The sequence below is a fragment of the Meleagris gallopavo genome, chromosome 1 (assembly GCF_000146605.3).
Source record: "Meleagris gallopavo isolate NT-WF06-2002-E0010 breed Aviagen turkey brand Nicholas breeding stock chromosome 1, Turkey_5.1, whole genome shotgun sequence".
Taxonomy (NCBI): domain Eukaryota; kingdom Metazoa; phylum Chordata; class Aves; order Galliformes; family Phasianidae; genus Meleagris; species Meleagris gallopavo.
The window spans coordinates 30,643,343-30,661,230 of NC_015011.2; the positions used below are offsets into that span (position 1 = coordinate 30,643,343).

Here is a 17,888-nt window from a genome sequence, read left to right on the forward strand (position 1 = left end):
TACATGTGAATAGATTCTTTTCAATCAGCCCTCCTCCTCATCATATGAATATCGAAGAACCACCTACATAAAAATGGAAGAAGGGACCAGAAACCAAACACAGCACTTTGTTCTCACTAAATGCACAGCAGACTGAATGGAGCTGTGGGATTCCTGACCTACAGTTTTCAAATCTTTGCAGTATCATTTTTTATTTCACTGTTAAGCATCGGTAGATCCATTACTTGTTTTTCTCAACAGCCTTCAAGCAAGAGTTTCTGAGAATACAACAAATGCTCTATGAGCATACCCTAGTCAGGTAGGCATCTGTGTTCATGGGTCATTGAACAGCTCACATGACAAAAATATCATTCCATTAGAGGATATTCTATACGTAAAAAGACACATAAACATTTATTTTGTAACAACTTTCGTCGCTAATTATATATATGTATAATGCTATTATTAACAAACAGCATTCGTGACACATTATCAATAATGATTTACAGTGGGGAGAAAAACAGCAGCTTACCAAGTAATTGGGGTCACACCTGGTAACAACAGTCCATGTTGTAGGTAGGTTGCAAACTGCATTATATAAAGGCTCATCCATTTCCCTAACAACGCTGTCTGCTGTCCTTGTGCTAGTTCTGTTTCAGAATAAATTTAAAGCTACCTTATGAATCAAGTGCTCCACTTGTTTCAGCTACTCAGGCTCTGCCTGCATACAATCCCCAGAATATATATGAAACACTATACAGCTTTTAATGCTTTAAAATTGTTCTTCTAACACCAACTAAACAGAAAATAACATTCATAGTTCTCCCTATTAATTCATCTAGGAGCAGATGTACAAGTAGTATGTGCCTATATTCCTACAGTGGCAGGAAAGGGCACTGAGAGAAACAGGAAAACCCACCTTATAAACACATGGCTGAGAGGCTGGTGCAAATGCAAGAATTTTGGGGTTTTTGATCATGGGGCAGTCTACTTGGCACCTGGCATAAGGTCTGCTGATGGGTATCACCTATCCCAAAAGGGAAAACGGATCCTTGCCCAGAAGCTGGCAGGATTTGTAGAGAGGGTTTTAAACTAGATATGAAGGCGGAAAGGGATAAAACCAGGCCCACTAGAGATAATAAGCTTGGGGGAGCGGTAATGGGATTAGGGGTGAGGCGAAGGGCTTAGCTGAAGTGCATCTACACCAATGCATACAGCATGGACAACAAACAAGAAGAGTTGGAAGCCATTGTGTGGCAGGCTAACTATGACCTAATTGCCATTATGGAAACATGGTGGGACTGCTCCCATGACTGCAGTTCTGCAATGGATGGCTACAAACTCTTCAGGAAGCATAGGAAGGAAGGAGGGGTGTCGGCGTGGCTCTCTATATTAGAGAGTGCTTTGATGTTACTGAGCTTGTGGCTGGGGATTATAAGGTCGAATCCCTATGGGTAAAGATCAGGGTTAGGGTTAGAGAGATTTAGGCTGGATGTTAGGAAATAGTACTTTTCTGAAAGAGTGGTCAGGCACTGGAACGGGCTGCTCAGGGAGGTGGTGGAGTCACCAACCCTGGAGGTGTTCAAAGAATGTTTGGATATTGTGTTGAAGAATATGGTTTAGTGAGAACTACTGGTGATAGGTGGATGGTTGGACTGGATGATCTTGTAGGCCTTTTCCAACCTTGGCGATTCTGTAATCCTGTGATCTTGGAAGTTTGAACCCTTTTTTTTTTAATGATACAGATATTTAATCATTTATCTGAAAAAGACCACAACTATCCAAATAAAGGCATTAAAGTCAGAAGGTTTAAACAGTTATAGAAGCATAAGAAAAGCACAAGGTCTAAATCAAGATGAAAACAGAACACATCAAAAGGATGAAAAAGGTATTGGTCAAGCATAGAAAATAGGAAAATTTTCAGAAGTAATATGTAACTACTACCCAAGCAATTAAAGTACACTTTGTAATAATGTTACTTTTATCCTCTGTTTATGTGAACAGTATGAAAAAATCTACAATGCATTTGCCTCATGTTATTTCTTATCTAAGAATCTGACGTGATACCATGCCTTTCTCTTCTTAATACTGATTTGCTTTCTGAGCCTTCTTGAGAGCTTTAGCTGGTTAGGAACAAAAGATCCCAAAGATAAATTTGAGATCACTTTAAAAGCACTCTCCAAAGACAAACAAACTGTTTTCCCTACACTTCTTTTATTTCATGGTATTTGGCTTCCTTTTATTCTGCAATTATATTTGAAGTTCACAGGATCATCTCACATGTCAGTGCTTTTGGATGAACATAAGTAGAGGAATTCTGGAATGTTTGGCCATCGCCCCTCAGTTTCACTTTGCATATTATACATATTGGTGTGGTCTACCCTTATTTAAAAAAAATAAATACAACTGACATGATATTTTGGATCAACATTTATTTTACTTTCTGAAATAAAAAAACAATTTTTTTACACATCATTTGATTCTTACCATGAGAAAGTTCATAAATATAATTTTTTTCTTTTTAATAAAGATCTCCATCTGCAGTTGCAATCTGGAACACTATTCATCATTTTTTAACAAACAGATTCTGCTGAAGATAAGTAAATCTGTATTGTTTCAGGTGCAGGAAAGTGAATGTGCCTGCAGAACTAAGAAATTCTCTCTCCAAGCACTGGCCATTTGGATGAATCAACTTTAAGAATCTAATCACATATACAAAAACAACTGAACTCCAGTCTTTATAGGATTCTTCAGCTGAGTTCAACATGACTGAAGCATGAAAACAGAGCAATTTACACGTGTAGTGTAAGGAAACTCACTAAGAGAATATGGCGTATTTCTTCTCCAGTTCTTCAACAGAAGCGTCTTTCAATCCCATGCGTTTCATATGACTGAATAGTACCTGTGTAACTGTGAAAAGAAAATCCCAACAAACTGTTATTTCTGTGACAGTCACAATTTGTAAAGTAGTCCAGACCTTTCCACTGAGAGTAAAAGTAGTACTATATAACTGAAATATGAGCATGTTTTCACGATTATTGAGAGGGTGAAGAAAAGTAGTGAAAACCTTGCTTTGTTTTGATGCTCATGAATTGGCTAACAACACTTCTTTAAACAGCTATACGATCCTGACAATAGACAGATTTTATTTTGTTTTATTTTGTTTACTATCTTGGCACTACAGCATTAACTGCAAAGGTAAAAGTTAATGCCAGATGGCAAATAAAACTTACTTCAGGTTATGGTGTGAAGGCAATTTGTAAGTGGAATTTACTCGCACTTTAGTGAGTCAAATAAGTAACCTTATTTTAACTAGAGTCACGTAATACTTTGAAAGTATAATGGTTATAAGCAAAACTTTCGTAGATAGCAAAATCAGCATTAGTCGGTCCTAAATAAAGGTTTGGTTTTTAAGTGTCTCATTGTTACATAGTCAGACTGGACACAAGACAAAAAAAAGCCACAATTCTAGAAAGCAGGAACTCAAGCCAATGCCTACCTAAATCATCAACCAAACTAAGCAGTGTCTTGATAACAAGAGAGGCAAACAGATTCAGAGGTTTAGAAACTGGCAAAAATGAAGCAAGTCAGAATTGCCACGAAATGGTCTTAAATTGTGAAAAGTTAGCTGGTACACCTAGACCTCAGATCTAAGGCTTCGTACAAATTCATAAACTTGTAGCATTCTCGAATGACAAGCTGAAAAGCTAATGAAGGCTATTTTATCTGATTAAGATGAGCTGGTATAATTGACAAAACTAAGGAGGACTTAGCTGCAGCTTTGAGTTTTAACCAAAAGATTAAGAAAAATAACAACACTTCTCACATTAACTTCTAAAACAATTAAAACATTGAACAAGACAAGTAACTAATCTTTAATAATTATTAAATGGAATAAACAACAAGAGTAGCACTGTATTTTACATTTCTTTTGCTAAATTTGGCAGTATCATTACCTATGTTTAAAATGATGGTATTGAATTACTTACTTTTCTTCTCTGATCCTGACATAAACATTACTGCCATATCAAATCTTTTTAATTCAGATAGCCTTTGGAGGATTTCAAGGATGAGTGATGGCTCCTCTTTCCTGGAGATTATTAGAAACATAAAAATAACTACTGTTCATTAGAAAGATTCACTAGCTGCAAGCAATATTAAAGATGTCAGGAACATGAAATGAAAGGATCTTCTGCTTTTCATCTTCTCTGTTCATTCTTCCACTGACTAAGCAAAGAGACAAATACTTGGAAATCTTCATGCAGTTATACTTTTAACACAGAGCAAGAAAAGTGAAATACAGACAAAGAAAGTAATGGACTGATGCAAATAGATTGCTCTTGAGGCACAGAACATTTTTATGATTTAATGCTTATATCTTGCCCTAAGAAGCATGATGTTAGTTACTGTCATTTGTTCCCACATAGTAAATTCTTAGACTGTGTTAATTTTACATTCTTCTGGATAACAAGTAGTAGCGAGCAGTCTCTCTCTTCACTATGAATAATAACAAGGAGTAGAATTTTCTTTCATAACTTGTATTTCTCCCTCCAGAAAAAAAACAAGACACCTTTAACCTCACTGCAAACAATTTAAGCTTCCTAACCTTTGTAAGTCATATTACAAACATAGGACCATAACTCTTAATGTTGTGTTTCACATATATTAAATATATATTTTCAAAGAAACTGAAGAAAATCCTACTCTTTATAATTGCTTTCCTCCATAAAACAACCTAAAAGTATTTTGTATGTGGGATCTCAGAGTTTAACAGGAGTGGCACACTGCCTCCAGTAGGCAAAAATCAACTTCAGGAAATCAAACTAGATCATAATTTCAAAAATAATTGCCAGCTCATTTCTTATCAGAACATCTAGGTCCAAGGAAGTTATTAAAAATTCACAAACATCACAAGCTTAGCACAGAAAAATGACTACCTGCATTTCTTATATATAAGAAGTTGACATTGTGCAACTGTATGTGACAATAGAACACACAAAATTACTTCGTACATGTCTAATAAACATTTGCTAGTGCTACACAGCAGAACTTTTTGAAAGACTAGGCTCAGTACAGGCTATTTATTTCTCTCTTTTCTGAATTTTCAACATATGTTTAATTTCTTATTCTGGAACAATTAAATCATCCCAACTCCGTAAGCCCGAAGAGAAATAACTCCGCAAGAGCAAATGTAAGGAGAAGGGTGAAAACAAAACAAAAACCAACATAGAGTAGCAAGAAGTGAAAGACAAAGGAGAAACCAAACTTACTCAATGTAGAAGTCATGTAGAATTCTCAGTATCTGGTTGAACAAGTCTGGGTCTAAGGATTTCTGGAACAGTTTTGGATAAATTGAAGGCTCTATTTGCTTTGGAAAAATTAAAAAGGTGTCATATTAAGGGAAAAAAAACAACACAGCAGTTCAGTCATGAGAATTAGAAATGAGAGTCTTTTGGATGTTTTGGGGAATGTCAGAAATGCATAAGTGGGAAAAATAAATTAAACTACTGTTGTTGAAAGTCAAAATATGCATTACTTTTGTATGTCTTTATTTTATCTTGAGAAATTATTGCTAAATTCTTTAAAAAAGGATTTTAAGCAATTTTTTTTTAACCAAAATATATATAAGCAGAAACAAATATTAACAGATCAACCTGTTTCACATTTGTTCACTTTAAAAATAATATTGCTCTAATTAACCTAGAAGCATTAATTTGAGACATAAAAATTTAACATGGCTACTAACGTATTCAAGAGCTTATAGACTTAAAGCCTATGTTTGAAACAAGACAGATAATATACAGAGACTGTGCTCTGAGGTAAATGAAAGGGCAGGCACACAAGAACTATTCAAAACTGGATCACTCTATCTATTATGTAAACACAGTTAGAATAAGGGATTACTGTACCTCATTAAGACAATCTAACATTGCTACCCATTTCGGCTACACCCTGCACCGTTCCCACAACGTTAAAGAAACTGTCACTCAGTACTACCATTCATACCTTTAGGTACAAGTACATTTTTTCTGGGCACTCTTTCAACTTCCTAAAATCAGATTCAAGCTGGAAAGAATTTGCAGGAATGGCAGGGACTGGAGATGCAGATCTAAATGATGTTTTGCTTGCTCTATCTATTTGTTTGTTCACAGATGGATGCAATACTGATGAAATTCCTTTGACACCAGCAGGAAGCCTGCAAAAAGATTTTGAAATATGTAATCTACAAAACATTTACAGAAGTCTTTGCAGAGGGACCTAACTGGAGACCTTTGAAATCCTGAAAGATCTGGAATACATTAATCTGTAAAATTAAGATGAAAAAAGCTATAAAATTAAGTAAAAATTGAAGTAAAATAAAATAAAACACCTATTAAAAAACAAAACAACATTCAATATACAAAAGATTTATACTCATCATTTAATCTTCTCTCTTACAAGTATACTCAGCAGCTCCCTATTTTTTTTTTTGTAATAATTAATAGAAACCTATACCATAAAAAAATGCAAACAGATGCAGAAAATACTACATTTTCTTTAGTTTCGTAATGCAAAATATCACCTGTATGTCTTGGTTCTGGCAGGGATAGTTAATTCTTCTTCACAGCAGTTGATACAGTGCTAAAACATACTTAGGATGAAAACAATGTTAAAAACATACTAATGTTCTAGGTGTACAGTGCTGACAACTTTTCAGCATGTGCTGTCCTGCCAGTGAGGAGGGTGGAGGTGCACAAGGAGCTGGAGAGAACACAGCAAGGACAGCTGACTCAAACCAGCCAAAAGGATATATGTGAAGATATATTTTTATCCCATATTTTTTCAGGTAAGTAAATCTGTATTTTCAGAAATTTACTTTTTCCTTCAACACCTCATAGTAAATCAATCTGACTCAGCTGAAAAGGCAAGGAGAAATGGTTCTCAGAAGTTCTCAATCAGGATTCCGTAAAAAATATTAACACAATGAGATAACAGTGGTGCATATACACCTTTCTTAAGCAGACAAGCAGAGTTTCAACACTTAGTTGGGATAGCTCTTTCTATGCTTCAGCCAGACTGTCTATGTAACACAACGAAATACAGGAGCCATGAGCAAAGCCAAAGTTATCAGCTGCCTGCTCAGAGGAAGAAAGGCTTGTGATACCATCTCCTGTTCCTTTTCTCTCACTCAACTGGCTTGCAAAGAATGTTACAATTCTACTTCAGAATACACTTCGAATTGTTAAAATACAAATCATAGTTAGGAAAGAAAGTACACATGGAAGATAATACAGCATACAGGAAAATACTATAAATGTATTTGCATTTGAAAAAAAAGGAACACGTGCCAGTCTTTCATCTGACACTACAGGTTGTATTTGTTTCAACTATTACGCAATCAATGAGGCAAATATGTAAGAACTGCATGTTTCTTTGAACGTTTTTTCAATTCCAATTCTCCAAATTACATTCTACACTCATCACACATAGAAATCACACAATGAAGATTATATTTCAACTACATTTACCTTTTTAAAGGAGGATCAAAAATTTTATACTTACTGTGGTGATGACACATCTGTGATTTCTTCGATTTTCAATTGCTTTGCTTTTGGAATATCCACTGAAGTTAACTGATTGTCCTGATCTAGATTCTCTGTTGTTTCAATATTCACTGAATTCTTCCAGTTATGAACTAAAGAAGAAAAGCTGGAGAAATCACTATCCAGCACATCATCATCAACTTCTTCAACAGTTATTCTTCGCAAAGGCTTCTAAATAGAACACATACTTGATGTTACATGCATAGAATTTACATCAGTGCAAACACAGGCCTGGATGAACTGCTAGGTCTAATTTTAAACAATCCCATGACAATCAATTTCATCTGTGTTGGTAGACATGGAAGACTTTCAATAAAGATAAATTTCCTTCAAAAAATAAAGCTTCAGGGCGTACAAAGGAATGCATGTTATACGATCATTTATCCCTCAGTAAAACCAGTGTACCCTTACTCTAGAGAATCTCAGAATCTGCACTGTATCCCCAATTTAAAACAAAAACAAAAAAAACCCACACCCTTTATGGTGAGGGCTGTCTCCCCTTAAGAATGGGTGTGGGCTGGATAGCTTGTATATTGACCAATGATGTGATCAAACTTAGCAATTTAGCTAAACAAAGAAGCACCCATCAACATAACCCTTACCTCTCAACTTAAAATTTTGAGATTATAAATATTACTAACTCAGGCCTCCTGGCTGAGCAAGTTGGATACATCACAAGGCAGTTAATCCTACCAGTGGAGGGTATGCCAAGTAAATAAACTTCAGCTTGTTTCATCTCTGCATGATCGCCATAATCTCTGAACACCACCTAACACCACATTCACAAGTCTTATGACTCTCTAATTAATGGAACTTTGGAATTACTGTGCTGAATAAGTAGTCTAAATTGTTCTACAAATATAGGTGCAAACATACACAGTTAAATATTCAGCAATTTAGGCTTCCAGAAACGTCAGGTTTACCTCCATTTCTAACATAACAACACAGCAAGCCTTCCTAGCAGTTTGCAAACTGCTTTAAGTCATGTAAATTGTCTGTTGTTACCAGTTGTACAATTTGCTTTGACAATATGCCATCACATAATTGTACAATGAGTGCCTACTGGATATGAGGTAAGTAGTTATATTTCTTCATTGGGGAGTATAAGGGACATAGATGATTAATCTGTACCTGTTCTACCTTAACAGAACTGGAAAGAAAAAAAGCTACCTGGTATTGCCTCTTAATTTAGCAGACAAACTGAGAACTTCATATAATTACCTATTGTATTTCAGCTGCTACATAATAAATTCTTCTGGGTTTCTAAAGATAAAAGTATCTGCCTACTGAGAGCACATATCAAAGAAAGGTACCACAGTAATTACACGTTTTCTATTGAAACTAACCACATACTTTGAACACGCTTTGTATTTACATAAAAACACAGACTATGTGCCTATATCATACTGTCACACGTAACTCATTAATCTGACTATAACCACTGATAATTCATACTTCAGAAATAATGTTTCTTCAAAAATCGCATCCAGATACATCACAGTATATGAGGATGAAACTGACAGCTCAAACTTAGTACAGTAACCCTGTGTGATATCAACATATGAGACAAGCAGGTAATACACCCTGTTAACAATGTAGTTGCTATAGGAACTGAATACAGCTGATGAAAAGGATGAAAAAGTTTATCCAGAGCTTTCTCAAGTCTGCAATCAAACATGAGACTCAACTGCTTCCCCTTTACTCTGCTAATTACAATGTTAGAGATAAATCCAGGAGAAGGTTGTGCGGTTGCCTCCTCGTTTCATATTACTGATACATGCATATACCATGCTTCCTGTGTGGGACTTTTTACACTGGGGCTACTACTAAACACACACATAGGACTGCAGAAATTACGTTTTTGATAAAAGTATCAAAAAAAGTAAATCTTTGAACTTTAAGCTGTCCACACGCACAACATATCTATGAGAAGACACACAGAAGCAAAAACTGTATTTTAACTTCAACTCTACTTTTCCCATCATTATAGACAGCAATTCACAAAAGCAAAAAAACAAAACAAAACAAAAACACCATCAAAAAAAACCTAACTTACTGTTGATCTCTGATTTAACGGATTATGAATGAGTTTCACTACATTTTTTATTTCGTATTCTTTTATTAATTCTGAAGGATATTCTTCATGACATGACTGTTCTTTCTCAGCTAATTCCTGGGGAAAAACAAACAAATAATCAACAGAATCCCACAATAAGTAGTCCACAAAGATTAAATTAAAAAAAAAAACAGAAAGAATTATGCTAAAATTTACATAATAAAGAATGAGAGCACTTATTCTAGGCTTACAAAAAAGAAAAAAAGACATTGGTATACATACATTCCTTATTTTAGTGAGTTCATTTATTGCTTGTTTATTTCCAGGTTCCAGCTTCAAAACAGCTTCAAAATCTGTGTGAAAAAATAACACATGAAAACTCCAGGCATTTCAAGATACAAAGTACTCCTGGCAAATTATTAAGCCTTCTGCTTCTTTTTATAACCATAAATTAAAGACAGGTAAGTACTTCCAACATTTGTATCAGAATTTAGCTTCAAGCACATTTTTGAAACTATTTCTTACTATTTATAAATAGCAATAATTGCAGTTTCACACAAACCTGTTTTCTTATCACGTGAATACCAGAACAATAAAGTTGTATACATTCAATTTAAAATAAAATAAAACCATCCATCTCAACTTTTGCACTGATAACCTCAATTAGTCAGAAACGGTAATTACTATCAGAAGATTTAAAAAAAAAAAAACACAAAAAACACTCAATCTCATTCTACTTAACTATGTCTTCTACTTATCTCCATCCATCCACCACACTTAAGCTAGTTCAAAGTCATACCTTGCATAGCTTCTTTTAGCTTTCCAAGAGCAACTCTCGCAGCTCCTCTTCTAGCAAAAGCTTTAGAATAAGACGCATCTAACAGAAGAGCTTGCGTACAGTCATTCTCTGCCTCTTCATATCTCAGCAAGAAAAAACAGCACAAAATTAATGATCAGCTTCAAAAGCTGCTGTCAGTTTCAGCAGAAGAGACAGCTATTGAGAACAGTGAAAACATGAAGACCCTAATTATCTATATGCAGATAAATACAAATCACTGGGACAAAATGCAAAAGAAAAACAAACAAAATAATAAGGGGGATATGATTTTTGATAGTATTAAGAACTATTTAGTATAGCCTTCTATTACAGTCATTTGCTTTTGTTTTAAGATAAAATTTCCTCGTTACAGTTACGTTTGACTATGACTTCACTATGTGCATATTATTTTAATTTATTCCTCCCCTCTCCTCTTTCAATTTCGTTAAATTTATAGAAATACTATTTTTTGCATTTCTCATCAATTGTAGACATTTTTGAGAGTATCAACAAACTTTTGTTGCATTTCCTGGGTTCTCATTTGAAAATGTGAAGACCCATGACACGCTGATATCTTAAAAAGTCAGTTTTTCTGGTTGGTCATTCAGGTGAAGTATTATTTTCTCCAATTCACTGACATCATTTCCACAGCCTCAATACTAAGTTGCAAATCTTATGTCACAGAAATAGTGCGTAACTTATTTCATAAACATTTAATTTGATATCAGCACATTATCTCTACCCAGTCAGCCATATCACATCAGAAGAGATCACCAACAAAATATTCAGATCTCTACTTTTCATGCTATCAATTTAAAAGGACAAAACTTTCATCTCAAATGAGATGAGAGAGTCAAAACAAAAAAAGCAGTATTTGATAATTTTAAAAATGGTGATAAAAATGGAATTTCTTTCATTTGGTATAAAGCATGCATTTCCTACTGTTAATGGATTATTTCAGTAAAGAGCAATTAAAATTAAATACATTGTATGTACATCTTCATTCCTAGCATTAGAGAAATATTTTAAAAGATGACTCTTCTCTGAAAAAGCTCCTATGCACTCTCTTTCTAGTTAGAAATTAGAACCCACTTATTTATTCAGTGCAATATTTAGTAGCAATAATAATAATAATAATCAAAAGAGACTAAGCTTGAGGTAGGCTCTTTGAAAAAGATAAATATGTAGAATTTTACATGTGAAAGAATGAAAAAATCAAGAAGTCACATAGGTTTTGCTACAGTTTCAAACTGATGACGTTTTATTTTCTCAGAACTTCTTTCCTATGAGATACATTTGAAGATCACATATATATTCAGTTGTTGTTTTTTTTTTTTAAATTCCTTTACTGCTTTCAGCATGAGTTAGACTGAATAAGAGGCAGAATTGGAGTGACTGTAATGAAACCTGGGTGGAAATCATTATTTCTTCTGGTTCACAGAAAAAAACAACAGTACAGTACATACAATCCTACTTACTTCTGTATCTTGAGATAGGCCATGGCTCTGTTAGCTGGCAGAAGTGCATTGGTGCCATCTGCTGCTATACCACGTGTATAACATTCTATAGCTGCCTCATACTTTCCTTCTTTGAAATAACCATTACCCTGTTATATTTGAAGAAAAAGTAACGTTGAGCTAGATGTAGTGCAATTGGCTTTTCTTAGATAAGGTCACAAAATCAAGATGACAAACAATATACAGGTTAAAGCAGGCATTTATGGTGTGCTTATTTTTATACAATCTCTGTGCAGACAGACCACAAAAATCTATTTCTCCAGTACTTCCAAAGACTAAAGGAAAAATGCTACATGTACAGTTTGAGATGATTAGAGGCATACATTAGGTAGAGGTGACAGTAAAGAAATCTTAGTTTAGTGAAGTGCAGCAGTAGCAGAGTTGAACGACTGCTGGTCCGTGCCTGGCAACATTGAACCTGTCAAGTCTGAATTGCACCTTTCCTTTTTTTGATAGTGAAAAGAATGGTAGCAGATACAGCACTTCTTTACTCTTGATGAGCAGTACAAGCCACTCCGTACTGAAAGTTAATAGCATATAGGGTGTTAAGGCACTGCAAAAGGCTGCTAAGACAAGTTGTGGATGCCCCATCCCTGGATGGGATCAAGGCCAGGTCAGATGGGGCCCAGGGCAACCTGACCTAGTGGGTGGCAACCACCCCCAAAGCAGGGGGTTGGAATTATATCTTTAAGGTCTTCTCCAACCTAAGCCATTGCATGATTTCTTTACTGTGGCATTGTTGGGTTTTTTTTCCCCTCTACCTACAAAAATGTATGCTGTAGTTCTTTTTCCCCTACAGTGCATACCAACCACCCTACATTTATGAAATTCAGGACAGAATCAAGCTTAAATTTGCACATTTGTATGATTAATAGTACAACACAACATTTTACTTTACTAGCTCATCTGTCCAATCAGAAGATGCAACTTACCAAATCTTTTTCTGTAACAGCCTTCTGCTTGAGCTGCTCTTCTTCAATGCACCTTCTCTCATTGTCTGTTAATTCTGATCTGACTGCTTCTTTGAACTCTTTTTGTTCTGAGCTTTCAGATGATAGAGCCTGCAAAGGTATTATTGCTTCTCAGTATGCATTTCCCTCACTTGCACATTTTCAGAACAGAAGTTAGAGTATATTCGAGACTTCTAAACTGTAAAAAAATCAGCCAAGCATCTTAACACTAGCTCAACTTACAATAAGAACACAAATTGAAGAGATCACTTTAAACCATTCTTGAAAATGCATTTCTATGTGGGCTTCCAAGTAGAGATATTACTTGGTAAATAAAAATAATTTCTGAGTCATATTCCAAACCTCATGTCACTTATTTCTTCAATTATTGGTGACTTTGGGTCTTCATTTTGAAATGAAATTTTCCAAGAATTTTCAAGACTACAGTTAAAGAAGTAACGCTAGGTCATCTTCTGTTTTACTAAGTTCATCCCAATCAACATTCTTTCCCTCTTATCAAAGTGGGAGCAGAATATTCTGTTCCACTAGGTTTAAACTCACTTTCTAGTTTGGCACAGCAACCAGTGGAACCATAGGCAGGCTAGCACTTAGGCTTTAATCTACAGACAGGAGGATAGTTAATTTCTCTCATGTGTACTGCTACTTTGTACCAAAATGCTACACGACTTAAAAAAAAAAAAAAAGAACATTAACACAAGAGGTTGAAAAAACACCAATGGAAGATGATAAAAAAGGCACAGAGCTTGCTGTGCCAGCTCAGCCATAAACTGCCAACCCACCATTACAACAACGTATACAACCACTCCAAAACTAGATGTAATTCAGTTACGAATTCCGACCTCAGTGATCTTCAAATGTCAGAAAAAGCCTGTGCAATTTTGTTGAATTTGGTTCTTGTTATAAGTTAATAATGATATAAAGTGAACAGGATGAATTCATTTATGTTAGAGTATATCAATTTTATTACCTGTTCTATTTTCTTCAGTTCATTTTTTGCTTCAAAGTTGTCGGCATCCAGCTCTAGAACTTTTTCATAATCTATCAGAAAAATCAGAAAACAATACTTCAGGTAGGAAATTAGAGGTTAGCAACAAAGCACAAAATCAGAGCATTCCTTTGAGATAAAGTTTTAGTTACCTAAAAACGCTGATATTACAAACAACAAGATATTCAAAGATATTTAGTGCTGAAGTATCATGCAAGTATTGACAACTACAGCAATTATTTGGACTCACAGCTTGAAACTTTACCTTAAAATAAAGATGTGGTATGGTTTGTTATTTTTTTAAAAAGGAAATGAAACCTAAATTCCTGCACTAAATATGCATGTCATACAAGCTTTAGCCAAGCACACAGGTGAACAGTGTATGTTTTTTTAAGGAACACGTTAAAGAAAACCCACCTTCTTTAGCACCTTGAAAATTTTTCAAAGCAAAACGAGCAGCCCCTCTTCTGGCATAAGCCTTTGTATAATTTTTATCTAAAGCAAGTGCTAAATTGCAATCAGATTCCGCAACAGAAAACCTAGCAAAGACATGAATGAGTCAGTTTGCACACATTTTGATTAAAAAAAAAAAAAACACCCAAAACCTTAGGAAAATACTTTGAAACTTTATAGGCTCTTTCTAAAGTGAGAATCTTGCAGGCTTTTCACGAGACACAGCACAAGTGTTTAAACAACTTCTGATTCAGAATACATCAAATCAGGAAAGGAAAGAAGACGACAACCTACTGCAACAAAGAATATAACCAACTCCCTCATACCCTTTCTTCCCTGAAAAGAAATTAGAGCCTTAGAAACAGAGCTGATGGAAGCTGAAAGGTAAACTAGATGATAAAGCCACACAACTGAAGGTAGCACGTCAAAGAAAAAATATGATTTAACAATAAAATTCTTACTTTTTCATTCTATAAAAGCAGATGCTCTGTTTGTGGGCAGTATTGGATTGAATGGATCAGAATGCATCCCTCTAGTGTAGCACTTTATAGCTTCATCAAAGTTTCCTTGTTTAAAGTATTTGTTACCCTGTGAATAGAATAAAGGAGTAGTCTTAGCAAATCATTGCAGATATATTAATTTTTGATTAAAAAAATATAAGTCAATACTTGTATTTTAGAATGCTCAAATGTTTTTAATATCTCTCAGAACATATTGCTTTACTGTGAAATACTTCTTGTAACTAAAATACCGGTTTGATTCATGTAAGAATTCTATAAAGCATTCCAATTTCTTAATATAAGAACACCACCAATATATTGCCTGTTAACTGTACATTAAGTAGAACCTGCCATCATCAGTGATGATAAGAAAGAGAAATGCAGTCAGAATTTTAAATGTTGAGATAACGGGCCAGAAAAAAGACTTCAAAAAAATCTGAAGAGCAGGCACATCTTATCTTAGTGAGCAATCTTTAAGAAGAAATTATAAGAGCTCCTATATTTAGTTGTTTTTTCATAGATAATTTGTAGATAGTAAACACTGGTAATAACCTTTTCCTTCTCTGCAAGAGCCTTTTCTTTATCTATATGAATTCCATCTTCTTCAGAGTCTGATTCTGCAGATATAGAATCATGAGTACTATCGTCTTTATCAAGTTCTTCCAGTATTTTATCCTGAAAATAAAGATAATGGTTTATTTTATCTATAATAACTTCAAAATACAAAGTAAATCAGATAAAACTTTAGGAAAATGAGTTTCATCTGTTTAAGAATCTCTACTGCTAAAGTCCTCTTCATTGAGAAGTATTCCACACTCCACAAGAAAAACATCTATCTTTTAATACCAACAGCAGCGTTTAGTGTCATATTTATACTACAATTATAGTCTTTTAATAGACCTATTGTTAGAACATTTTTTCTCCCTGAAAGTCAAATGCAATCTGTTGGATGAAAGCAGAGACAGAGAGAACTATAGCATTTCTCATTATTCCAATGCATAATCCTTTGTAGGGAAAAAGCTATTTTCTTTGTCCATAAAATCTCTTGTAAAGTAGGGTGCTGACCTCTAAATGTAACTCTCAGCACTATTAGAAAATCTGATTTAAAAACAAAATCAAGTAGGGACAAAAAAGTTAACAAGCAATTACTCTAACTCACCACATCAAGTTTTCCCCAAGCTTCATAATCGTAAGACTTGATCTTGTTTTTCTTGTTTTCCTCAGTGGTTGTCTTTGATGGGACTTTACTCTTGCTTTTCTTCTTTTTCTTAAAAGTCTTGTTTCGAATGGGTGGTAAATTCTATATTGAAATAAGTACTTTATTATAAAAGAAACAAGCATACAGAAGTTGCTTGTATTGAATAATAGTAGTACTCTATAGTACCTACGTCTACACATAGGTATCCCCATGTACTGTCTACTTTTATTTCATAAATCCATCAGGAAAGCTATTGTCAAGAATTCTACAAGGAATTCTACAAAAAAGGATAGTGAGCATAAATCTTTCAATATATAGCAATAACGAGTATTACATGCATGATATAATACTGAGTTTTAGAAGACAACCTTCTGCAAAGTATCACTGATTAATACATTAACAGTGCACAATAAATCAGTAATATTGATGCTGCTAACAGAAATATTGTACTAGATCTATCAAGAACTGATTAAACATTTATTGGCCCCAAGCATTCATGACCTCCAGGCTATGGATTCACAGTTGTGTTAGCAGAACAATTTGCAATGAGATCTACTTCACATGAAGAACAAATCAGCTCTTACCATCTACTCGTATTTTAATTCAGAACATAATTTGTTGAAGTTAAAATGTGTTCTCTGAAATAAAACATCTGCAAAACAAGTATGTTTTTACAGCACAAACACTGACACATCTAATAAATAAATAATAATAATCACAAATCCACTGATTTTACCTCTTCTGGGACACCACTCTGTTTCCTTAACTCAGAATCAACTTCTTTAATATCCTTTTCCCAGCTCTCCAATTCTCTCATAAAATCCTGCAGTTCTTCAGCATTTTGCTTCATTTGCAGCTGAAGCTCCAGTGCTTTATTTGATGCAGTCATTGTAATCTGCCAAAATACAACAGATCTTCCTAAGGAGAATTTATTTATAAGCACGTACTGAAGGAAGCTAGCAACTTCAAAATAGAGAAATCTGACTTAAACGATAGGCATGCTTCTCAAATAGCATGGCAAAAGCATTAAATATAAAGAGACTAAGAAACAGTTAAACGCATTCGCGAAAACAAAAAGTCAAGATATTATTTAGATAAAATAGAACAACAAGTAAGTCATGCACTCCTACTTAAGAGTAAGTTATGGGATTTAGTAGATCAATAAAAATCCAGGAAACGATGGTGCAGTCATCTTAGTTTAAAGCAATTCTGGAGAATTTCCCAGAAGACAGAACGAGGAATACATCAACATATTCACACTAAGACTCGATTACAGATTAAGATCTACACACTACCTCATACCTGAGTAGAAACAACGCATGTGACAAGCCAACGCTGAAACGCACTTTCTGTCAACATAAGCACGCTTAACTACGACTACTTTTTTTCTCACCCCGAGGCTGCTCTCGCTGCCTCCCGTCCCGTTACCGAGCGGGCAAAGCAGCACGCCTCAGAAGGAGCCCCGTGAGAACAGCGGCTCTGGGTTCTGCAGCCCGCCTCAGGGAAGCAGCACCAGGTGCCGCTCACCCGCCCCTCACACTGCCCACCACAACCACGCGGGTGCCAAGGAGACACAGGCAAGGAGCTACAGGCCCCCACCGCACAAAAGCAGGCTGGAGCAACCGCCGCACCGCCTACACGCACGAAAGAAGACTCCGCTTACCTCACCCCGGCCCGCTCTTCACTCCGCTGCCCGTCTCAGCCTCGCTTGCACCGCCTGCCGCCGCACAGCCCGATCTCCTCCCAGGCTGTAGCGGGACGGCGCTCCGACGGCGCCGCAGCAACGGACGGCGCATGCGCGCGAGAATATGCCTCACTTCCGCTCACGG

At 35.4% G+C, this 17,888-nt stretch overlaps 1 protein-coding gene across 1 annotated transcript; it reads right to left on the reverse strand.

The window, feature by feature from the left end:
- Positions 1-2,391: 2,391 nt before the first annotated feature.
- Positions 2,392-17,866, reverse strand: RPAP3 (RNA polymerase II associated protein 3). Its single transcript, XM_003202034.4, is given in 18 exon segments — positions 2,392-2,889; positions 3,969-4,069; positions 5,250-5,347; positions 5,986-6,175; positions 7,522-7,733; positions 9,619-9,735; positions 9,901-9,971; positions 10,418-10,539; positions 11,914-12,041; positions 12,885-13,013; positions 13,891-13,961; positions 14,326-14,447; positions 14,823-14,838; positions 14,841-14,949; positions 15,414-15,536; positions 16,021-16,161; positions 16,796-16,954; positions 17,723-17,866. Coding segments are annotated over 17 exon segments (1,995 nt in total). The 5' UTR covers positions 16,949-16,954; positions 17,723-17,866; the 3' UTR covers positions 2,392-2,797.
- Between the last annotated feature and the right edge of the window lie 22 nt (positions 17,867-17,888).